This window comes from Temnothorax nylanderi, unplaced genomic scaffold, assembly GCF_030848795.1.
Source record: "Temnothorax nylanderi isolate EJ_2023f unplaced genomic scaffold, tnyl_v1.0 TNYL_tig0039_pilon, whole genome shotgun sequence".
Classification (NCBI taxonomy): Eukaryota; Metazoa; Arthropoda; class Insecta; order Hymenoptera; family Formicidae; genus Temnothorax; species Temnothorax nylanderi.
Genome location: NW_027249101.1, coordinates 120,570 through 147,001, shown reverse-complemented (window position 1 = coordinate 147,001; position 26,432 = coordinate 120,570). Strand labels below are relative to the sequence as shown.

Sequence of the window (26,432 nt, the reverse complement as noted above, 5' to 3'; positions counted from 1 at the left end):
TAGAATAAAAAGAATATTTGACATTTTTATTAAATAACATTATTAGCTTTGTTCTATTAAACCAAACTGTGGATGGAGAGAGATCCAAAGATCCCACCGCTTAAAAGAGTTAAGATGCAATATTTTCTTAATACAAGTTACGTATTAGAAAAATGTTCAAGATCGAAGATACCTATTAGGCTAATTAGACGAACAGATGCATTTGAAGAGTCCCTAATCGAAGAGCGTGCGGTCGCGGTCTCCTCTCGAGTTATAACTCGATATATCAAGAGCACGTCCGCTCGAGCCGCACCTGCGTCGCGATCCCGCGGAGCGGGGGCGGCGAGGACGACGTCGGTGGCGGCGGCAGCGGTGGCGGCGGCGGCCGCGGCCGCGACGGCGTAGAGGAAGGCAACGAGGAGCCCGAGGAGGCACCACCGCCAGACCGCCAGTAGCTCCCAGGCAGTGACTCCGTCTGTAGCGTGTAACCGGTGGGCGGCCTGCTACGCCCGCACCGTGCGTTATGTCATCGATGACAATCCCAGGACGCGGCGGCGGTGCTCCGAATTCGCACGGCGTGGAGTAAGCGCGAGTGACCGAGCAGACCGAGGATATAAAGTGGATATACGTGGCGGGATACCCCGCCGCGGAGTGGAACGTACGGATCGCGCGATCGTTCGCCAAGTCGGGAGGTGTGCACCCCGATTCGATCTTGGCGATTCTCCCCGGCACGTTTTCATCTTCCTCGTGGTGTCGGTCCCCTCGCGTTCCTCGAAAGAAACACCCCGCTTCGAGAGAAACATCTAGGCAAGAAGCTGTAGCCGGGCTAGAACGGGCTAGAACGGGCGAGTGGCTCGTCGGCCGGTCGATGGGTCGAGCTCGGTGCCCAGCGTCGTCAGCGGCCGCGAGCTCGTGCGAGTCGACGCGCCGCGGCAACGAGCTTCGATGAGGATCGACGCCCGCGCCCGTGTCCGTGTCACTCTTGCGTATCCCTGTTCGGCGGCGCGACATCAGGCGCCGTGTCACGGTTCGATAGCCGGATGAACGCCGGCGACCCCGCGAGCGTCAGCGACGTCGGCGGCGTGACCGAGCCCGGGATCGGGAACGTACGAGCGGACGTCGACGAGCTCGCATCAGCCGCGTCGGGACGATAAGGGACGAAAGCGGTGGTGGTGTCGCGACAGGATTCGTCCCGAATCGGCGGCGGAAGCTTCGTTCCGGGTCGACAATGGCGCGGTGGCCTTGAGAATCGATCGCGCGGGAGCGAGTCGGGTGAACGGTCTCGGGGTTTCGGTCTGGCGCGATTGAATCCGCGCGATCCACACGCCGCGCGATCGTTTCGCGCGCGCGCGCGCCTACCGGGTGTCTACGATGCGCGGAACGGTAACCGGTCCGGTAACGCCGGGTCGCGATCACGTTCAAGAGGTACGCCGCCGCGACGTGCGGAAGCGCGACAGGAAATATGTGAACCACGAGACTAATTGTAAGTCATACACGTAGGCAGGTGATACGCGCGCGCAAAGAAAATCGCGTGTCGCATTACGCGGTGGTTGCGATAATTCAATAACGGTCGCCGCCCGGTCGTCGCCCAAGTCATTATCGATCGATCGGCCAGCAGTCGAGGGACCGGAAGCGATTCCGTCGGACGAGAGAGACAGAGTAATCACCGTTCGTTGAATGGAGTAATGAGCGGGGCCCCTGCGCGGGGCACAGTGCCCCGACGTCAAAGACGCCACCATCATCACCACCACCACCACCATCATCATCAGAAGCATCAGAAGCGCGTCCGGGACGAAGCGTCGCGGGACGAGACGCTGGACGAGCCCGAGGAGAAGCGACCGAAGATCAACCCGATCTTCCTGTGGGCGTCGCAGCGCGAGCAGAAGATCGTCGAGGTGAGATGCGAGGATTACGACAAACGTAATCGCATCAAACTCACCAAGACCGCGCAAGGATGGCGCTCGATACCGCGCACCACGTCCAACGGGTACGCGATTACCGAAGCCGCCGCTTGCGAGAAGACGACGCCGGGCATGGCCGACACGTCGCCGGCCTCCTCGGTCTCGTCCAACGACGAGAAGGAGAACGGCAAGCAATGTCTCCAAGAACCGGCAAACGCGACGGTGAGCTCCCTTCGGTGCCATCCGCGAATGTATTCGCCGAACGGCACGACGAACGGTTTGCTTACTGGCGAAGGCGCAGGCAGAAAGAAGCAGGCGGAAAGAAGAGGTTACGATGAAGAGACGAATCGACAAGGATATTCCTCTCCCTTGGGGGCGCGCGATGAAATTAACGACGACGAGGGCGGAGAGAAAAATAGCGAGGAGGGTAAGAATCACGAGCAAAGCAAGCTGAAGGATCGTCTGTCCAGCTTGAAGAATAAGGATAGATCGAACGGCTGGATCAACCTGCAGAGATTGCAGATGGACAAGCTGTTCCAGCCGCGCGTCGTGCTGGAACTGCTGCAACTGTCGCAACTCTCCGAGAGCACGCATCAAAATATCGTTCACCATACGAGAAATAAGGACGCGACGGCGAGTGAGGCGAAGCGGATAGAGGAAAATAACGAGCGGGACGAGGAGAACGAGGAGAGCACCGTGGCGGAAGAAGATGAGGAGGAAAGAGAGGAAGAGATGGACAACGAGGAGGTGGAGGAGGAGGAGAATAGCGAGAAATCGAATCGGATGAACAAGGCGGGTATTCAGGACATATTGAACATGATAGACGCCACGGCCTCGCCCGTTCTCGCCACTGATACTCCCAGCGCCGATCTGCCGATGAACTCCACTAAGACCTACGAGGTCCTCGACGAGGAGCAATCCGCTGAGAGAGAGCAAGTCAAGGACACGGAGCTCGACGATATGAAGGATCGAACGAGGAGCATATCCAGTTACGAGACCGAGGCCGTCGACCAAGACGGTGAGATCGACGATAAGCTGGAGGTGCACGAAGAAAAGATCCTGGAGGATTGCTGCCTGCAGGAGGAGGTAGAAGATAAGAAGATCCGGGTAGAGGACAATCTCGGGCTGCTCTCGATGAAGAATAACGCCGAGACGACTGCGAATTCCTGCAAAGTCGCCGAGGCCGACGGTGGTTTCGTCCTCGATCGACCGAAATGCGGATCGGACTCCCTCGTCACGTGGCGGCCGAGCATACCGACTGAGGAAGAGGAGGCGCCGGACGAGCCCGGCGAGCCGATGAAGCTCGATTACGACAGCTCGAAGATCCTCAACGCCCTGAGGAATACGCCGGGACTGTCGGTGTCCGTAATGAGGACCCATACGCCTGAAATCGGTAAGAGTCCGATCGCGCCGCCCGCGAGACCACTCTCAAAGGCATCCTCGTCGAGCAGATCGCCAGATTCTCAAGCGGAATGTGTCGAGAAGCTGTTGAAGAACGCGAACGACTTTGGTCGCGACGACTCCCCTCGCAATCTGCCGGGTCTATCGATCGTTATACCGAGCTACCGCTACAAGAGTGTCTCCGGCCAGCTAACAGCCTCGCCGAACACGAAGCATCGTGTCGAGTCGCCCGAGAGCACCGTTAGTTTCAACAAGGCCGACGTGTATCCGGAGGAAATGAAGGTGGACGGCTTTCCCCACGAGGAGGACGGGGACGAGGAGGAAGACGAGGACGACTGCGACTCGCAAGTTCTGGAAGACCTCAGACAGCAGAAGGCGGATTCACTGGCGTACGACGGTATCGACGCGGATTACTATAACGGGCCCGGTACCAGAAGCAATCAGGACGATCGCAAAACCCCGCTGGAGAATACGAAGAGCGATCACGCCTGGATCGGCTCTGGTAGAAACAGCGAGGCGCAGGCCAAAGGTAAATATCAAGATCTCGAGCACTTTGACGAGCAGGTCTTGGAGGAGCTGCGATCCCGCGGCACCGTGGTCTCGCCGCAGCCCAGTGGAATTCCTTGTTCTCCCGCGTCCAGGAGACCGTCGTCGGCATATCTCGAGAGGTTACTTCCTAGTCCGCCGTGTTCGGTTTCCTGCTCGGAGGACGCCAAGAGCGAATTGACGTTGAAGAGCATCTTGGCCTCGTCTAGCTGCGCGGATCCGCGGGATTATGACAAGGCGAAGGAGATAGTGCCGATCCGGTCCGATCAGAGCGTCGATCAGCCTATCTCTCGACCCGTGTACTCGAGCATCGATAGGAACGTGAGAAGGACTAATCAGCGCGGCTTCCAGGAACGTCTGAACGTTCACAGTCAGGAGGCGAGAAACTCCGGCCGGCCAATGTCCAGCGGCGATATCCACAGTACCTTTTATGCAGAACGCGCCGCGCCCAAGAGACCGATGTCCGCCGAGTGGCAACCGGCGACCGGACAACGGCAAAAGAGCCAGGCCGCCTATTACCAAAAAACCGTTAGTAAAACGAGGGGCCACTTCACCGATCATGATCAGATCATCTGTTCCACGTCCAGCAGCATGGACAAATTCTTGGATCCGGCCAGACAGCTTCGCGAACTGATCGAGACTGTCGGCCACCTAATTCCCGATCCTCTCCTAGTACCTCGCGACTATTTGCCAGGTTTGGCTGCCGCGCCGGCGACAGAGATACCGAAATTACTGTCCAGCAGGCCCGAACTCAGGCTGCCCGAAGCTCTCACCAGGCCCGATCTTCTCCGGGACCCCGATCTGCTCGTGATATCGCTGGCGCATCTGCAGCATGTGCTAGACCACGGCGAAGGCCCGATCGCCAGGTCGCGGCACTCGTCACCGCAGCAACCTAGAGTCGCCCTTAACGGCGCCGTTAACAAAGGACTGTCCGGTTCGACGAACGGGAATGGCGTGAGAGGCAGCGGACTCACCCGCACCATTGGTGGCAGGCCCAAACCGCCCAAACTCAGCTGCAAGCCGATCTGCACGCTGATGCCGATGCAGCCCATAGACCTATCGAACGGCGGGCGAACGCGCGTCAACCCCTATTCGTCCTTGCTTGGAGTGCGCAGTGGACTGCTCAAGCAGGAGCCGGAAGTGAGCTCTACCGCGAGCTCGCCGGATGAATTGCAGCTATGGCATCCGTTGTTCGGCAGGTAAACATTCATTTTTACGTTTGCTTTTGCGTTCGCCTTCTACCTCACACCGTGGTCTCAAGTTTCTTTTGCTGATTCACGTAATGACTCTGGCGAGCGAGAAAAAGCAAAATGACTGAGCATGCAAGTAGCACCGCCAAATAATAATATAAAAAAGTTTAAATTTTATAAAAGAGACATAGAAATATAGAAATATCGATTGAAATCTAAGTAGACTCCAGTGTGCAAAGACTAAACTTATTCGTAATTTTTCAAGAAAATATCTTGTTCAAGACACAATTGATTTCGATAAAAAATACACGGTTAAAATTAATACGGTTCAATATGAATCACGCGATTGCTTCTTTCGAAGTAAACAATTCAATTAGTTGCGCTGAGAAAATTACGGGCGACTAATGAACTTGAGACCGCTCGAGTATAATCGGGACGAAGCGTCGATAACGATGATTATTACACATTTTCCCCGCTGAGTTATCTAACGATATAAATTACACAGTAAAAAATTTTGTGTCAATGGAAGTCCACTCTCAATTTTGTGTTAAAATAACTCATTCATCGTGTTATTTTTGACATTTAGAAATGTTATATCGACATTTATAACATTTCTAAATGTCAAAAATAACACGATAAATGAGTTATTTTAACACAAAATTGAGAGTGGACTTCCATTGACACAAAATTTTTTACTGTGTACGCTAGTGCGGTATTTGATATAATCAAACGTTCACTCAGAGCGCAATATATCCGCTGAAACGCACGGAGGGCGTGCTAGAGCGAGGCGGCCGGCACTTCGGATATATTTAGAGCGAAAGAGGTGAACGGAGGGGGGGGGGGAAATATAAAAAAAATAAACAAAGTGGCATCGATGCTTCGCGTAACTCACGCGCAAATAGGTCGGCCTTAAAGATGTATGTCGCTTATGTCATCAAAATAAAGGGATAAAGCTGAAATTTACAGAGATTGTGCACTTATATATCCCAAAAACCTGTGTTAAATTTGCGATCGATTGTCCGACCCGTTTCTGAGATATTTGCTTTAAAAAAGTTACAGAAATTGTATATATATAGATATACTTCCCATGTAAATATCATAATATGTTTCTCTGCTCATGTACGGTAAAAATGAATTAAATTTTTATGGTACACTTCTATGACATCGAGAATTGCAATTACGGTTTTTTAAGATTTTCTGTTTATATATTTTTTTTCAATTTTTTAATGATGATTTATTTAAACAATATCAAGTACAAAAATGGGACAAAATTGCGATTTTACGTTTTTTCTGTCCCAATGATACCATGTTGTTTATGAATAATTTCTGAGATTAGCTCTACACTGTTTAATCAAGAAAACAAAATTATACTACATATAGCTATAGCGACATACATCTTTAATAACGATCGTGACGAACCGGATGCGCGAAAACAATGTTGTTTTCGTCGAACGGGCACGGAAGATGAGAGATGAGCGAGAGAGAGAGAGACAAAGCGCGATGATGTTTGAAAGAAAATCGACGTCGGAGTCGACGGGCGCGATCGCAGGAAGTACACGTTGATCCCTTCCGTGCTATTAACACCCGGCGACATGTTCGCACGCATGTGAAATGCCGTCCCTGTCTCTCGTCGGACGATTAAATTTGTATCATTTATATCGACCGTCTGCACACCCTCGAGAGATTCGTCATGTTTATGCATACGAATCGCGGGGCGAGAGAGAGAGAGAGAGAGAGAGAGAGAGAGAGAGAGAGAGAGAGAGAGAGAGAGAGAGAGAGAGAAAGAGAGACTGCTGCTTCGCGATTCCGTTTGACTCGCTGATCCTAGGTGGAATCGACGACTCGCGATGGTGACTGTGGTCGTCGGTGCGACGATGCGGGGTTCATTTGCATCTTAATACCGACGTGCCGACGTAGCGACCGCGCGCTATCGCGACGTGACTAACAAACTCCACCGCACTCGGGCTTGCCACTCGGGCTTATAACGAACCGATCGCACGTCGTACGTACATCGACACTGTTAAATATTTAAATTAGATCGTACGCCCGTGCGCGACAGGCGCCTTGGTATCACGCCTCCTACGTCGACAGGTCGAGCATGACCTACTATACCAACCCCCGCGGAGGCGTCCGAGGAAGGATTGATGACCGTCGTTAGACGTAATTGGTAACGAAAATAAATAGACGCCTCGCAAAAAGAAAAAAGTAATTGCCACGCGATAGTGAAAGTTTTCACGTAAAGTTCCGTTTCGTTTTTCTCGCCGTTCGTGTTCGAGAGATCGACCCTTTTTATCCTCACTGTCCACGAAATTCTACAAAGTTCCACGTCGCGTTCAACCGTCTCGCCACCTATTCGAGTACAGCTTAGAATAGAACCCCCGAAATTGTGCCTAGCGTACACCGAAATTTTTGGCAGCGCTCGCTCGGAAACGCGCAAGTCGTTTTACCAAGGAACTCTCGATCAGGAAGTCAGTCTCTCGATCCTGCGGCGAACGCTCTCGATCGCTAATTGGCGATCGAGACTTCTACTCTAATTAGGATCGCCCGCTCCGCCGCACAATCGGCTGCATTGGCACAATGCGAAACTGGGTCGTGGCAACGCTTCTCGTACTACGTTCGTTTGTCTATGCCTAATTCGCAAGCTCGACATCGACGACGACGAAGACGACGACGACGACGACGACGACGATGACAATGGAAAAGTACCATTGCGCAAGTCCGCATATTTAGGATTCATAGGCTCGGGTATAGATTCGAAGGATCGATAACAATACGTGGGTAGAAAGGATAAGGTTATTCGGTGACGGTATGCTAATTCTCTTCACCGGTCACGTCAGGAAGGACGTCTGCGACGTCGTTATTCGTGAAGGATCGCTTCATTTATGTTTAGGCCGCTTGGCAAGCTTGGAAGCTGCCTCGATAAATCAGCCTTGTATTAATTTGATCAGTATAAGACCACGACTTTCTCATTCGTCCTTCAAGTGACGTCTAAATTCTACTTGTTTACTTTTTCCCCTCATTGAGGAAAAATTATTAACTATATGTCACGTTGCGATAAAGTTAATATATCGCTGTTAATATATTTCCCATTCTCAATATCGTCATCAAAAATAGATATTTATTCGTATAACATGAAAACATATTTTTCAACAGATAGACAATAAAAACATTCTAAATTTATATTTGTTTTGACATCTTCGTGATAAATAATTTAAAATGGATACGAAATAAGAAATTAGTGATGTAAATTAAACCGACGAAAATTTCACGTCTTTGTAACGTTTACGGAAATCGGTATCCGCAAGTTTATCGATTCGCCAGGCCCGGCCGGGAGAGTAGCTTGCGCTAAATCTCTTCGTGTCTCGTTAATGAAACGCGAGGGACAAAAGGACTTCGTCGGCAATTAACAGACGCGGGTCTCTCAGAAGGGACAAAGAGAGAGACCGGCCGGAAAGTCCCTCGGTCTCTCTCGCGTTTGGGATTACACGGTGCTTGATCGCGCGATCTCCGCGCGACGTAAACTCGAGCACCAGCGGCTGGCTACGTGTGCCACATGCACGGCCTCGAAAGGCGCGGGGTCCCGAACGCCCTTTCGCCACGGCAGAGGCACTTGTGTAAATAGCATTAGGATGCTACTCTCCGCCGACGAGGACGCCGAGCGCGGGCGGACGGCTTTAATGAGAGGGAGAGGCATTAGAGGAGAGGGCCCTCTCTCGTCGTCGTTGTTGTCGTTGTGTGACGTCGACACGAACGTTCATCGATCGCGCACAGGACACGGGGAATTCAAAAGCGCGGAGGGTCGCGGAGAGGAAGAGGGAAAACGCCGGACAGGAAGCAAAAATTTCACCGGGGTTTAACCCTCTCGCGAGCGAACGGGCGGGCGGGCGGGCGGGCGGTCAAAGGGAGGCAGGGTGGGAGAAATCAATTTGTTATTCCGGCGTAACGATCTTGCCGAGAGAATCGTCTCATATTTCTGATATTTCGGAATATTTATACCTACTGTTATGGTTAGATTTCAATTTGCAGTTCAGCAGTTTTAATTTTCTCCGCTGAACAACATGTGGGTTTTAGTTCCATTACATGCAAAGAATAATACGATTTTAATTGGAAAAGACATGGGATAATAAACGAGCGGAGGAGGTAGTTAGAAATTGAAACAATAGCGATTTGTTATCGTTTAACTGTCAGAACGTTTCGACTACACATAGTTTCGAAGCGAGTTAAATTAGTTCTTGTCTTTTCATTTTATTTCAATATTTTTTATACATACTTCTCATTTTAACATATGTTTCAACTAACTCGATTTACGTTATTTATTTATTTATTGATATTTCTTGTCGGCTGATAAAGACTCTAGCTGTGTAGTCGAAACGTTCCGACAGCTAAACGATAATAAAGCGCTATTGTTTTAATCTCTAATTACCTGCTCTACTCGTTTTTTGTCCCATGTCTTTTCTAGTTGCTTTGCAAAGACGAGCTTGACTTTATTTATTATTTTAATTTGATTTTATATTATAATAAAATAGAGAGATCTGGAGAAAGTATATAATACGTATGTGAGAGAAATGTAGCTGACAAAAAGTGCACTATTTACGTAAGCAAAAGACGATACCTTATCTTCGAGTTACATCGAGCGCATGTAGCGACAATATTTTTCCCATTATTTGCTCATATGGCGGTATTTCTTGCATAATTAGCTTACATAATCGCGTCATTCCCTGTATGGCAAACGTCGCAAAAATACATCTCGAGAGAGTATCGCTCCGATTAGTATTTGTCGTGCAACTTTATAAATCAACAGGATGTACATCACTCGTTGATAAGACTTTCTGCGCGTGTTGCAAGAAGAGCGCGAGACGCTCGTGCAACGTCGAGTAATCAAGCGATAATTAAAAAATAACAGACAGTTCTGGTGTCGTTCTCGATGATGTAACGACGAATCAATACGCAGGAAACGGCGGGAAGGGTCGCACATCCCTGCCCTTCGTATAATTAATTCACGTGCCGGTAGATGGAATAAATCATAAGCGATCTTGAGAAGCGTAATGGCACATATATATTGATAAGCATATCTATCGTAATGGCGAAGTAGCTTGCGCTCAAATCACGCGAAGAAAGCATCAAGTATATATTTATACACAATATCTAATAAATTACACGAATGCTTTAAATATTTATCCAGATATAGTCGGATATAATACTACCTGCTAAACTTTTCAACTTGCAACCGTTTGATCGAGTCCGGATCCGGATGCTTTTTTTCGAAGACTTCATAGAGTTCGATCCCGATCGAAAGGCCGAGTTAATCGAATTCGCGCGCATCCGCTCGTAACTACGATATAATAGCCGGCGATATTTTCTCGCGGAGTATTGCGCACTCCTGTGCCCGATTCCGTCCTACTCTACGATGGAATCCGAGGAGATCTCCCGCCATAGAATTGGATCGGCAGGGACGTAGCTGTCGATGGGAGGACGAGAGAATCCGAGGGTCCGGACGATTTACGAGACGTCCGGTCCGGGATCGGCCGACGCTCGCCGGCCCTGAAGACTCACCTCGCCCACGTCCACGCCCACGTTCCCGCCGCAAAGAGAGGAAGAAACCGCACGAGAAAGGGAGAGACGGGATTGGGAAAACGAATGGAGAGAAAGAGAGAGAGCGAGAGGGATCAAGAACGAGCGAAAAGAGCTGAAGAAGACGACCTAAAGTTAGAGGAAGAAAAAGTCGAGGGACGGCTCTTCGTCGTTCTCTTCTCTCTTTTTCTGTCTGTCTATCTCTCTCTCTTCCTCTTCGTTCTTACTCCCTTCAGTTTCTCGATACGATCACGTTGTCTATCCTTTCTCTGTCCTTTCCTCGTTCCTTCGTTCTTTCTCGTTCTTCCTTTCGCCTCCCCTATTTCTGTCCACTTTCGTCGTCGTTACCTCACTTTCTTCAGCTCGCTTCCTCTATCCGTTTTCCTTATTGCCTTTGGCTCACCGTTTCTCGTGCCTAACGATAACTCGCTTCGAACATTCGCGACCCGGGCTGCCCGAGTTTGCGGTGTCGCTTGTAAAGTCGCCCGTGTCGGTGACGAGCATCGCGACACAGTGATCGAGCCTAGGGGTCATTGGTCCCCTGGGACTGCCACAGGCAGACCCCTTCTCTACTATCTCTTCGCCGCCCTGCATCTCCCCGCCAACAACACCAGCCATAGGTATATCGCCAATGTGAACGCCCCTTTAAAAGCGGATCGATGATCACTAGGAAGCGCGCATACATTGCAGCTCGTTCCGTACGAGAGGGTGATAGTACCAAATTTTGGAAGCCATTTTAGAATGGTTTACAGGAAACAATTCAATTTTCACTAAGAAAAGGAAACGAAAATTGTTGCACAAGGAGGTGAATGAAAAGCAGATTTCGTGACTGAAGAGAAAAAATAATCACATCTATATTCCATGCATATTTGACAAGAGAAGTATCGATTGCCCATGAAGCCGAAATACTATCAAGGAATGTGTAAAATGGAGACTATACGTCATAGAAAAGAACTCAACTTATGACGCGACTATTCGCAGAAAGTAGAATTGTAACAATCGCGCAACATCGATAACTTCGGGAGAAAGTTGGCCGCCAAGTTCCGTCGCTTCTGAGGAACAGGACGCGGAACGAGAGAACTCGAGACTGAAAGTAACGACAGAGTCGAACGAAACAGCGAACTCGATGCGCACGACAATCTAAATTCGTTCGACGGGAATCAGGGAATTGTAGACGAGAGTACGTTACGTTGAGCGTATATAGGATAAGTGACTTAAAGATAGACCAGGTAGGCGAAATGGAAATCTATGCGAGGAGCGCAGAATCGATCGGCGAAGCGTTCCTCGCTTACCCGGTCAACGGTCCCTCGCTATAAGGAGTCGAGTAAGGAGTCGAGTAAGGAGTTCTGTTGCTCGAGAGTGCGCGCGTTCGATGTACTATTCATTAACGGTGTACACTCCGGAGCCTCTTCTATCTCTTATTTTAGCACCGGAGGGACGGCCGTCCGCTTTTAAGTTTTATAAGAGACGTTAGACATTCGCGCGCGGCGGCGCTAAATAATGAAAATAGGAAATCGGACAACGCGGATCGTCGGAAAATCCGGCCGGGTTGATGACGCCAACTTTGTCACGCGACCTTGTAAGTATTTACGCAACGAGGGAGCCAAGGCGGAACGGGAACACGCATGCAACCACGTCGCCACGTGCCATCGCTCCTTACGCCGCGCCGCAGCGATTCGTACTTCATTAGCACACGGCCGCACTCGCGGATCGATGTACGCACACGACGCACACTCTCACGACGCGAACAATGGCCTGTGTTCTGTGTTCATTCGGCGCTAAATGCGTCCCTCTAATGCCGAGCATATGTGGGATCGCGAATGCACAGGCACGAGAAAATCAGATACCGGCTTACAATTAACGTAAAACGTAGCATCGCGCGAATGCGGGATTATTCGCGAGTTATCTTCTCGCTCTGTACGTTAAATCTAAAATTTCAATTATTCAGATTAAATTTTTAAGCATACGTAAACCACCGTGTAACACCGGAGAGAAACAAATTTACGTCGACATCTCCGATTCCTTCCAACAATTCGTAAAGGTGTCCGTTTAATAATTAAAATCGGAGCAGCGTTTATTCCGCGACGAATAACACGCACGCGACATATTGTAGTTTCTTTTTTTCAGAGATTTTAATTTCGTCATAGAACGGCCGACGTGGAATCTTTCGCGGATCGATGTCTATGTATAGCCGGCGCAAAGTATGGAGTATGGCTGTAGATACAAGATGGACTATTTCGGCTCACCTGGGCCGTACTTTGAGCTTTCAGCACCGGCGTTCTATTATCGCTATATGCAATTATTGGCTTTGCAAACAATCTTTTTTTTTTTTCTTTTTCAATCGTCCGTCGGACAAGGCTGACGGATCTCCCCGTTCGCGGAGATTCACTCGGAGACTTATGGCCGAACGACAGTCGGGAATTACACGGATAGCGCTTGTCGCTTGATTCACGTGGCATCTTCTCGGGTGGATTAACGTCACCACCACGTGAAATCGTGACAACCAGGTGAAGATTCGCTCGTACTGGGAACGCGAACTCGACGCACGTACGCGAGCGCACACAAGCGAACTCGAAAGAAAAAAAAAACGAACGAACATGTCTTATCATCCACCGTTTTTTTTTTCTTTCATTGGCGTCGTCATTGCGTCAATGCCGTTGCGCGATGTCGGAGACGCGACGATCGATGAAAGTAAAAGAAATGAAATGAACGAGGGAGGGGATTGTAAAGCGAGGAAGAATTGAACATTTGAAGACAGTGAGCTTGATCGTCGACGACGCGAATCGTTTTTTTCATTAGAAAAAAGTGTATCGCCTGATGTAAAACCAAAGGGGATCTCCGCTCCGTCCCTTATGGGGAAATATCGTGTGCTCAAATGCGAGGAAAATTTACGTAGAAAACGAGTATCCCCGTATTTCTAGGTAAAGGTAAAGGTAATACAGCCTTTGCTGTGTACTAAATCCGTTTTACAGAAAATTTTCAGAAGCAGCCCCAGGGCTGCTTTTAAAAATATAACATGAGATTATCACCCGGGATTATCTCTTTTCTATGGCGTATTTCGCCACGCGTACACTAATAATGAATTTAAATCAAATTAAACAAAAGATCGATTGACCTTCGCGATTAACATTGAATTGCTGAATAATATGTGTGAAAGGCGATTTGCAAACAAAGTGACTGGTATGCACGTGTTGAGCTGACGTGGCCACGTGGCTTTTCTTATGCCGGGCGTATGTATTCACCACCCTTTGTATTAAGATTTGCGAAGCATTCGGCACCACCGTGAAGCCACATCGCACACCCTCGCCTATCCGATCGATGTGTGTATCGACACGTATACGCGCGTGCACGTACATGCGTGTTTATGTACGTGTGCGTGCACGTACGTGAGCGCGTTGGTGACTCTATGGAAGGATAGCTACGTTAGGCTTACCTCGACGTGCAAGTGACGTGGTTGTGTGATAGCATAGAGAGAGAGGAACGGAGAAGGAGAGACAGGAACGATGGGGTGGAAGAGACGGAGATAGAGAGAAATAGGATGATAAAGGAAAGTCAGAGGAGGAAGAGAGAGAGAGAGAACCACGTAATCTGCGCACGTGCGAACCGAGAACACCTCGATCGATCGTCCTCGTCGCTGCAGAGTCGTTACGAGCTGAGTACCGGTAGTGTCTCGGTTAGTGCTAGGATCCGTACTACAGCACGAAGACTAGCGAGCACGCCGATACGCATTCGATACGTTCGAATACGCGAGATAAAAGAGTACGAGATGATTTTTCTTTTTGCCCGAAGTCTATGATCTCGTATCTACCAAAAACAATGATTCACAAATCAAATATCTGATTTGCGAAAGCTCAAAAATTTAAATTTTTAGTGCAAGTTAACGTTGACCGGATAGTTGAAGAACAAAATATTTAAAAATTATTAACATTATATTGTATATATATATATATAGATATATATATATAGATATAGATATACATAATATACAATATATAATATATATATAATATATATATATATATTATATATTTTATATATTATAAATATTTCTATTATATATTTATATATATTATATATTTATATCTATTATATATTTATATGATGATAAATAATAATAATAATAATAATAATAGATATATATTAACTATGTCTATAGCCTCTCAGATATTGAGAGTAAATATTATCTACAGCATAAAATAATTTAAATAATGCACGTTCCTTTCAAAGCGACCCATATTTTACCTCGCACGAATGAACGGTGGCTTAGCTGGAAAGACGATCAGTGACACGAGAAAAAGTACTTAGCTTATCAACAGATGACCTCAATAACCATCTAACCTCGATCTAACCGCAACCGAAAATGGTAAAACAATTTATACAGTTAAATTTAATAGGTCCAATTTTGGATATTATCTCTTATCGTATCTGCAGTAGGCTATTTATATAATTAGGCTATAAGGATTTAAAAAATTACATTTGTACAATTTTTATAATGTAATGAATAATATATTATTGAAATATAAAAAAACACATAATTATATGATGTTATATTACGTGGAAAGCATACAAAATCTATCAGTCATAGTTATTTAACGTATATAATTTATATGTATTACATAAATAAACATAATTTAAGTTGTATATATTGGGATATAAATAATTTGACTTTATGATCTCTATTATCACTGTACAAGTAAACAGCTCGTTTAATTTATGCAAAATCATAAATGGTGGAATACGAAAAGTCTTAGAATCATTAACTTCCAGTAATGAATCCAAAAACAGATTATGAGATTATTATTTGTCAATCGACGAATGTCCTTGAACTTCGTGCTCGTATTAAGTGACCTGTAATGAGAAATTTACATTGCCAAGGAAAAAGTTCCTGGCCGGAAGTTCTCCGCGCGGCGATGAAGCCCACTGACGTTTTTAGGGTAAATGGCACAAAAGTTTCGGCCGACATTTCGCCCATCGGGAACACCTTACCTCCAAGCCCTCATCAAAATTTCAACACGGCATTCACGCGGTTGCAACCATTCTGTGTACATATTTCTCTCTTATACGCGCGCGCGCGCAAACTTTCCCAAATAAAGTTCAGAAGTTTCTTTCAGACTAAACACAAGCGTCCGCACATGTGCAAACTTTCGCGAGATAAGTAAATCGGGTTAAGTTATTAGGCAATTTCACTCGTTTTTTACTTCGCTGAGTCTATTTCTTACAAGATTATCGTTCACAAAGGTATAGACATGCAACGTGTATAATAAAACTCCAAAAGCTGAGAAATTTACGTTAACTTCGATCCCTGCATCGAATTTGGAATTAGCCGTGCATGAAATCCCGAGGGACTGTGATATTAAAATAGATTTGCAACATTTCTGTAAGAGCAGAATTTTCGCATACGTTTCTCTTGCGAATAAATTCAAGAATCGAGCCCCTGTTCGTTTTAGCTGAACATCGGTTTATCTTTTCTCTTTTCCTCTCCAACGTGAAAAGAAAAAGAGGAAAGATGAGCCGTGCAAGAAGTTCAGTTAAAACGAACAGGCCTATAGACAATAAAGTTATGCTAAATTTTCATATTTTAATAAACTAAGTATAGGCTCTCCTGAATAAATCAAACAGGGAATAGTGAGAGGCAATCGGAGTCACGCGCGGTAATTATTGCGCAATTAAAATTAGTCAATAACATATTCGGACGTTTCGACACTTTCTTTGTGTCATCTTCAGCGTGTAAACAAAATAATATACATGAAAATTACAAACGATATAAAATTAACGGTCAAAAGCGATAAAATGATATAGTCGATCGGTCGACAAGCGCAGTCAAATCAATAAAATAATAAAAACCATACGAATGTTCAGTAGTCTGTCAGGCTGTGCGGCTATGCCAGTATGCAATTGCTCCGAATCGATCACATCTTCGACGCTTAACTCCCAGGTTGGAAGACCAGGAAGAAAGGAGAGATTCAAATTCGATTGTCCTTTCTAAAGCGTAAATCGGAGTCGCAATATATTATTAAATAACGTAATGTATCAATATTAAAATCCACAGGATTACAATTCCAATTTCTTACTTACGGAGTATTACAGAACAGAAAGTCGCAGTGTTAAAATGTACCTGTCACTCTGACGTATCGTGAGTCAGTGAAGCGTTGGTAGAAATCGGAAGATTAAAATAATAAAAGCGGTATGTACATGGGTTAACGTGGGGATAAATATTACCAACGGAGGAATCTAAATTTTTGGTAACCTATCAATAACGTTCAAATAAGTGTCCGGTAAACTTTCCGTGTCCGTCTGCACAGCCTGACAGACTACTGAACATTCGTATGGTTTTTATTATTTTATTGATTTGACTGCGCTTGTCGACCGATCAACTATATCATTTTATCGCTTTTGACCGTTAATTTTATATCATTTGTAATTTTCATGTATATTAATTTTGTTCACACGCTGAAGATAACACGAAGAAACTGTCGAAACGTCCGAATATGTATTGACTAATTTTGATTGCGCAATATTACCGCGCATGGCTCCGATTGCCTCTCACTATTCCCTATTTCATATTTTACATCTTTCTCAAATATTTAACGTAGTAACGTGAAAGGTATGAAAAGGCAGATTTTCGCAAATTTAACACAGAAAGAAAGAAGTGTCGAATTAACACTCTGATATACTTGTATATACAAGAATATATAATCTTGAAATTCGAGATTATATTGCGTTAAACGAAGAAAACTTGCTTGAATAAAGTCATTTATATAGTTAAATAATTAATAATAACGAAGTTTTATATAGTTCAATGAAGAAAAAAAAGTTCAAATAAAAAGTTGAAATTCTTATAAAAAAGATTATATATTCTTGCGTGTATACAAGTATATCAGTGTTGATTTAACACTTATATTTTTCTGTGAATGTAGCGTGAGATACATAGTGCGTATCACAAAATTGTATGGGTTTGCAGTAATTTTTGCTCCTCTATTATAATTGATTCCGCGGATACGTCAAGAGCATCATAAACGATCTACCAGAGATTATAATTAGAATATTTATCTCAATTTTTCGATACGCTTTACGTATAGAACCGATATCTCCTAATAAAAAGAACGAGTGAACTCCTCCCTTAGCCAGGAAATTATAGTTCATTATTGGTTGGCTTAATATTTCATGACTTTCATGAGTGTCGGTGCGTCTTAATTGTCATCGCCGATGCTTAAAAGTGACGAAACAGGTCACTTCGGGCGAGCAAAGTTTAATCGGGGGCACCGCATTGATGACGTCCAATCGTAAACGCGACATTAAATATTCCCGTGTCGCATACGTGATACTTGCATATTCGTCTACCTCTGACATATTCGATAATATTCGTTGCACGGTATAAGATTTAAATATCATTGAGAGGAACGTCCACGTGCGTATATGTCAGAACGGGAATAGGATCGATATGGCGCGTATGAGAACCATAATTTGCAGGGACACAAAAGAAAAAAAGACGACCTATAATCAACATAGCCGGCCGTGATGTCTCCTTCACCGCGAAAAGAAAAGGAAGGGAAACGACTTAAGACGTTACTCCTCGCACGAGCGAATTTTATTCATACGGACGCGACGTTTTCGCGACAGTAATCCAGTCGATACCGAACTCATTCACCCCTATCGTGCGCATTTAGAGGAAAGAACGAGAGCGAGCAAAAGAGAGAGAGGGAGAGAGAAAGAGAGAGTCCCTCCTGCGTGTCGGACATAAAGTCCGAAGTTCTGGAGCGCCTTCGATCGAGAATTCATATTTCATATGCCAGTCGCCGTACCCGTTTCAGAGAGAAAGAGAAAGAGAGAGAGAGAGAAAGACGAGACGGGACCCCGAGACACATCGTTCACGGCGCCTCTGAAACTCGGCCATCTATATTTCAAATCGTGGCGAGCGCACAGCGGATAGATTATCGTCGTTGAATGTGCGCGAGGAGAGCGTCCTCACCGTCGCGTCTCATTATACAAGGAGAAGTCGCCGGCGCGAGTCAGACGCAAAAAAGTTTTGCTCGCTCGGAGAGGGAGAATAGCTCGCGAGAGGCGCTTCGCTTTGTGCGCACAACTTTCAGCCTGCCGTCCTGTCCTGTTTGAGCCCCTCGCGCGTTCGTTTAATTCACCGGGATTACAAACAACCGCACCGTGACCGTTAATTACGACGAGCCGCATATCCCTCCCCTCTCGGAGGAAGGAAGGCGCGGTCGACAATAAATTTTTCGCGTGAATACCTAAATCTCAGCCCGAAAAATATGGAGACGGGAAAACGGGTGACCGCACCACCGCTCAGACAACATAATGTCCAAAATCGGGACATAAGACGTCTTATTGCGTTGTCTGATGGCCGATCTCCGCGAGCCTGTCCACGGCATGACCCTACGAAGAATGTTCGTAACGCGTCGCGTTGCCAAGCGTAGACTACTGTCTCGTGGATATTGCAATCATGGCAAAAAAATGCACATTGTGTCTCGACACAAACGAAAGAAAAGCGACTATTAAGGAAAGGATGTAATTATTTCTCGACGCCGTGAGAGGCTTTATTTACAGCCTCGGAAGGAGAGCGCTTTCGGACGTACGCTCCGCGCGCGGTGCACCGTCTCCCGGCAGCGTAAACGGAAGGCGAGTCTCTCTCTTTCTCCCTTATCTTTTCAAGCCGTTCTACTATGTTTCTTTCGTGCGTTTCTTTCACGCCGTGAGAATGCGCCATATGCCGGTGCGGCCGGGGGTAACGCGGACGGGCGCGCGACTTCCAGCGTCGAGGAGGTCGCGTGCGAGTAATTGTTCCGATTACCTTTGCTTATTGTTGCATTATGATGTAGGAAAAGTGCTCTTAATTAAGCGGTGCGTCCTAATTGATCTCTCTTCCGACGCGTGCAGCACGTCCAGCCGCGATAACAGCCGCGGTTGCTAACATGAGGGATTGTTGCGATATCATTCGCGAACACAACAAACCGACGCGGCGACGTCGCGGTGCGGACGTTGAAATTTAATGGACTTGGACTTGTGGAAAACTGTTCGAGCCAACTGCACGCCTCTTAAAAAAATCAGTTTCTTAAACTGCTTACAGTAATTATAGGAACTATGTGTGCGACTGACAGCCGTCTCACGATAACAGTAGCGGCTAGGAAATTTCCATCGGATCGACAATAAAGTGTACTGAGAACCGGTCTCCAAGGTAATGCTGCGAGAAAAATTATTTCTCGAAAGATTAAATCTCTCGAATAATTAGAATCACTATTTTCTTAAACGAGCAATCGTTCTTTTTTAAAGAGTCATATTTTTATCCTACATGTATGTTGATGAAAGTATTCTGTCGCTAGAAAAGTGACGTCTCTAATAAGTTTCATTCTAACAAGATTCGTCGTTATCGATGATGTATTGACGCATTCGCTAACAAAGATATACAGATACATCTCTAAATTGTGAAGTCGAATAATTGCCGGTTGGCGCTGAACCACACGGCGCTGAACCGGCACGAGTTTTGCATTCCGTTATAATTACTAATCTAAAGCCCGTAATCTCGCTCACGTGGACATCGTGACGCTCGTACTGGATGACTACACGACGATATTCGTTATTTTTGTAGCGACGCGCGTGTCTATTATGTGCAGAGAGAGAGAGAGAGAGAGAGAGAGAGAGAGAGAGAGAGAGAGAGAGAGAGGAGAGAGAGAGAGAGAGAGAGAGAGAGAGAGAGAGAGAGAGAGAGAGAGAGAGAGAGAGAGAGAGAGAGAGAGAGAGAGAGAGAGAGAGAGAGAGAGAGAGAGAGAGAGAGAGAGAGAGAGAGAGACGGTGACGTCGCATCTCGCATCTTCCAGAGTTCTTTCGTCGCAGGAAAAGAGCTACTACGTACGCCCGCGTTATCCTCGCGAATATCGAGCCTCGCGAAGGTATGCGCATAATTCCTCGCATTCGTGGCTTCGTAACTGATTTCGTAAAGAAGCAACGCACCGAGCACGTGCGTGTCCGGAGGAAAAAAATACATGTCGGAGGAGACGATCCGAATCTTCTCCGTTATCTGTGACGAACTAGGCGCGTTATTCCGCGAGAAATAACAAAAAATATTGCTATTATGTTGCAGTAAAATTATTCATATTATGCCTCCTCTTTTTTTTTATATCGCATCGATTTTATCTTCCATCACATCTTCTATATTTTAACAATATAATTAATCAATCTTTACATTTCAATAATAATTATGGCCTAGTTTACACTGATCACTTGATACGCGTATTAAATAATAAATAACTAGTAAATCAGTTTGATTATTGGCTGATCAGTTCAAATATACTATTTGATACGCGTATCAAGAGATCGGTGTAAACTAGGCCCATGACATTATAAAAGTTACATAAACGTAACTTTTTATAATGCGCATAATATATAAAATACAGCGACATACTCTACGCATCAATATTCGTATTTGTCGACCAAAGTAATAAAATGCAACCCTGTTACATGTGTGCAGCCAGAAGAGGCACCAGCAGCAGCAACAACAGCAGCAGCAACAGCAACAGCAGCCGCCACAATCGCAGCTACAACAGCAGCAGCAGCAGCAACAGCAGCAGCAGCAGCAGCAGCAGCAGCCGCCACAGTCGCAGCTACAGCAGCAGCAGCAGCAACACGCCTCCTGGCACAGGACCACTCTCGCCTCTTGACCACCGTGACCTTGACCCTGACTGCGAGTCCAGCAATTCTGAAAGGCTGAGAAGAAAGGAACCGCGAGGAACGCCGCGACGCCACTTCTTACGCGGTTTCGGCTACTCGCCGAAGGCTGCTCACGCAGACGAGGCGGAGAAATGCGAATGAAGAAACGCCGGCCGGCGAGGACTTTCGCGGAATGACCGCTGCAGGACACTCGCAGAAGCGTGCCCTTCCCCCTTCGCGGTGGTGTAGTCGAAGCGGTTGAATCGATTCCGTTCGTATATTTTATTTTAACCCGTCGTTAGTCGCCCGTTATTATATACGTCACATTCGAAATTATTGTATGCGCATAAATTATACATGGAAAATAATAATGACAATCTCAGAAACTATACTTTATCGAGAACGGTGTTGAATAATTTTGTATTCAGGATTTAAAGCTACGATAATTTTTTTACGAATGTTATTAGCGAGATAATGAAGAATGAGATGAAATATATACGAGCGAGACTGACGGCGTCGTTAAAAGATTAATTATACGACACGCGATCCTAGTAAACTCGATGAACATTCGTAAATTATATAAAGGCGTAAATCATGTGATAAAATCATATGCGAACGTAGGCGATAACCAATTAATAAAGTAGATTAGAGGTAATATATTTTGACTGAAGAACTCGGCAAACTTCTTCGCGAGTTCGAGTCGATATATTTTTCTGTTGGACTTTTTGTAATGAACAAAAAGATGTATTCTCATATCTGTGCAGAATATAATGCCAAACCGTAGGACCAGTATATAAAAGAAAAATGTAACACATTAAATGTGCAAGTGTGAAGAATTACGCAGCAAGAATTAATTATGATAAGGTTGCAAATTATAGAACACCGATACGCGATTAATTTGCTATGATACGCAATTATAACGGAAACCAAGCACAAGTATCTCGATGTGGACTCGTTGATGTGATGTTTTTGTAAGACTACACCACTGCTTCTACGGTATAAACTCCGCGGTTTTCTCTCTCATCGTCACAACCCCGTAAAAGAAAAAAACCCTTGACACAAGTGCAATGACATGCGAACGCCGTGATGAGGCTTTTCTGTTTCGTACGTGTTATCTGTTGCAATAGTAAGGCTAAAGTTTATCTATTACTAATTATTTAGACGAGTTTTTAAAATGAAACTATGCGTGAGGCACGTCACGTAATCTTACTTCTTGAGAAGGTAGAGATTGGATCATAAGTCTTATAATTAGATTCTTAGCGAATAAAAGGATGAGTAATCAAATTTGTTCATTATAGATACAGTTTTATATTTAAAGTTGTATTTGATTGTTTTTGTATTATTTAGTGCAATTTCTTTTGCTCTCGCTAATTGTTATCCCAGTTGTTACTTTGTACAGTCTGTTATCGACTTAACGTTAATAGAATATGCATTCGCGTAATATTTTCCATTTTTGCGCGTCACGGCGATCGTAACTAGTCCCCCGATCTCGGCAAAGTAGAAATTAGTTGCGTCACGATCAAATATTTATATCCACGACTTACGGAGCCGAGTTTACACAAGCAGCGATTAATTTCCATCTGCGTAATTAACGACGATGCGTTTTAAGCTCTCCGCGCTCCGATAGTTTTTATTCTTCGCCGTTTAATTTCCGTCGTAAAAATCTCGTAGCTCCCCGTTGCGTTAAATTTTTTACGAAACGCCGAGTATCAAACGGTAAATGCGCTATCCTAGAAATCTATCGATGCAGTTCTCTATTTCACGGAGAATTAAAGTCAACACTAATTTATTTATTTTGGTCGGCGTCTCTTTTTGTTTCTATTTGCCAATTTGATTTGCAAACATTGTTTCTTCACATCGCTTCATGATAATACCATCCATAAAAGAGAAGTCTTAATCGCTTACGGACAACGTTTACTTAGATAGAACAAATATTACGCGCGCTTTTATGTAATACCTCATATACGATAGCGCGACGAAATTTACGATTTTAGAAACGAACGATCGCACATGTGCACGTCAACTGAATTTATATCTCGAGATAAATCTGGAAACTTTACACGATTGTTTTACCATATTTTTCTTTTCTTTTTTTTTATATCATTTCTTTATGTGTGACGCGCGATGAATGACGATATTGAAAATAATTCTTTCAAATGCGGTTTATCCAGTTTATTCCGGTTAAAAATATTGCGGACAATTAAAAAGTATCAAAAACTGATCACGACTGTTTAACTCACTTATCGTTTGCATATGTATACGCGGCTATTTCCGTCGGGCACCGGAAAATTTCAGAGACACAAGAATGTTAGAGACCAGCCATTTCGAAATAGTCACGCTTTAGTATTCCGGTGGTCATTTATTATGTAAACGTGCAGTCCTTATCTAATACCGTTGCCGTTACTCGCATTATGGAACGAAATTCGACGTAGAAAATGGAAGGCTCGTTGTTGCCGGTGTAAACTCGGCGATCACATCGACAGACTGAGCGCATCGATCCTTTGCAATCCGACAGGTATAATATCGTACAACGATCCATCTTTCGCCAAAAAGATGTGAAAATAATTTTTGACAGACCGCTTAATTTTTACATGTTACCTATGTATGTATCCTATATGTATGTATTTTCCGTACTACATGAAAATATCTAGGAAAACAAAGGATTGATGCGCACGGAAGGAAGAGCGGAAGAAAATTAAAAAACGGGAACGCGAGGTGTGCGTAGCGCGTGAAATATATATGACGAGAATAGGTGCTATTCGGTAGTTAAAAAAAGCGAACGGGGAACGAAGGATGGCGAAAAAAGAGGGCCACGACGAATGCGTGTAGGTAGTCCATTTATAGGTAGAGAAAAGGTATTTTATACGCGATGTGTGTATTGTACACGCGTGCCCGAAAAAAAGACAGCGTGTGCCCACGTGCACGTTGACAACGCACGAATACACGGGACACCGGCCGCGCGCGATACCGATTACCGTTTTATCGGAGTCGAAATCCGATACCCTGGCGTAACCACGACGCGACGAGGAGAATTCCTCGCGCGGTGACTCGCCGCAGCATTTGGCGCAGTTCTCATGCTGGATTTACCTCGAGTCGTCTCTCCGACGTGGATTAACGTTATATAGTCAACCAAATTCCGCGGTTCCACCCGTGAAATATGTATCCCCGTGACATTGTAAATGTTTCGAGCTTCGGATTAGTTTATATCATGTACCAATACCGTATGTCGAATAATTAGGCGTGGCGAAAACTCCAATAGAAATATAAAGGATAAAACGGAGCATAAAGCAGAGGACAAAATTTTATCCTATAGATATATTTCATAATATTCTTTCTTTCTCAAAACCACGTGACTTCAAATATTTGATGTAATAATGTTACGAAGATATTACCACACACACACACACACACACACACACACACACACGCGTACGACTTGATGATAAAAACTGCTCTAGAGACGTCGAATCGAATCTCACAACCCGAAATGAAGCGTATCAACCGTATCATTTATCCGACAATGAGATTTAATACAGCGTGGGATACATGGCTCACGATCGTGGAGGGAATTCTCTTTCTCCGACTTTAATATCATAGCTGGAGCTACGATCCAGAGAGCGACTACGATCAGAGAGAACTGTCAATCATTTAATTAGTCGAGCCAATAACTAAGCATTGAATTAATTACACACATGCGCGCGCGCGCGCGCATCACACAGAGAAAGAGAGAGAAACCTTCCTTTATATTTATATCACGACCGCGACTGCGATATAGAGAGAAAGACGTATTAATTATCACGGATTAATCGGAATGAGCTAAGCTAAAGTACTGCTGAACAGCAGCTGTTTGTGCAAAGTAGAAACGATGCCATTTCGTATCCAATTTTGCGTCCACGGTCGCAGATAACGCGGAGGCGATCGTCCCCAGCGCCAGCGGTGCGTCGGCCGTTCCAATTCCGACGGAAATGCGACGGCGGTTATTAGCGTGTCCGCGGCGACCCCGTTTAGAAGCCGCAATTTTAACACACCTACAAACGGACCGACGACAACAGACCGCGTGGCACACTATATACTGCGGTTAAAAACAAAGACAACGACTGTTCTGTCCCCGTTTCGCCATCGGTAAGGCGATATACGCGCGCTGCCATGCAGAAGACTATCAGCGAGAACGAGACTTGATGGTAGTAAAAAAAAAATTGCTTCTCGAGCGCGACGCAGTCGGCTGCAGTGTATACTCCCTTACCTCGTTCCCAATTCGAGAGGAAGTCTTAATTGCAGAAGCCTGGGGTCAAGGCTGAATTAATATAAAATCCGATTATATTATAACGCATAACCGACACGCGAGAGATTTTATCGGACGGAACTTTTACGCGCGTGAAACGCGAAAAAAATGCTTTTCACCTTCTATACGAACGTTTTTAACGAATCTTCTTTTAGTAAAGAAACAATTTCTTTTACGATTGGAAAATTCGTGAAGATCTAGAGCTCACACGAATGTCGATTGCGGGGAAAAAATAACACGGCATATCCCTTAGATATTTATAGTTTAATCGATTTACGCTTCATTATTCTTTCCATATTCGAATCCAGACGGTGCTAATGACAAATTATGATCCGCGATTTAGAACCAGAATTAATTCGTGACTTACGTAGGTCGTGAAAGGATCGTCGTGAGATGATATATCTCGTTACCTGCGACTGTGGCATACGATATTAATCATTATTACCCTCACTAGCGCGGTAACGCGCGCGGAATGTATAAATTTGTATTTGTTTGTTTATTTATTGTTAGGTAGAGAGCGGATGTGACGCGAAGTTCCGCGGCTAGGCAGACATCACCAACTTTAGATGATCGAGACCCTGTGACTGTTTAGCCTCTAGATTTTATTAGCGACATAAAAATGACTAAAATATTATTTTGTTGATATATACATATTATATATATATATATAATTACTATTGACTCTATGAATTATGAATAATCTGTAAATATACGAGAACACCGCAGTGTCGTGTGTCTCTCCTATAAAATTATCTCTCGAGAGTTCTCCCTATATATATAGCTCCTCTCATCCCGAGATTTTTCCAAATCGATTTAAGCGTCTTAACCCAACTCTTTAGCGAGTTTATTGTTACATTGCACCAACCGGAGGAGACGATAATTGCTGGAGTGATTATCGCTGCC

The 26,432-nt window shown here is 45.2% G+C and overlaps 2 protein-coding genes across 2 annotated transcripts in view; one reads left to right on the top strand and one right to left on the bottom strand.

The window, feature by feature from the left end:
• Window positions 1-26,432, bottom strand: part of LOC139771355 (G-protein coupled receptor Mth2) — a 44,157-nt gene that overhangs the window by 16,581 nt on the left and 1,144 nt on the right. The window lies entirely within an intron of this gene.
• LOC139771351 (uncharacterized) lies at window positions 380-26,281 on the top strand. Its single transcript, XM_071704062.1, has 2 exons — window positions 380-5,026; window positions 21,069-26,281. Exons 1-2 carry the CDS (start codon window positions 1,665-1,667, stop codon window positions 21,256-21,258), a joined length of 3,552 nt encoding a protein of 1,183 aa, XP_071560163.1. The 5' UTR covers window positions 380-1,664; the 3' UTR covers window positions 21,259-26,281.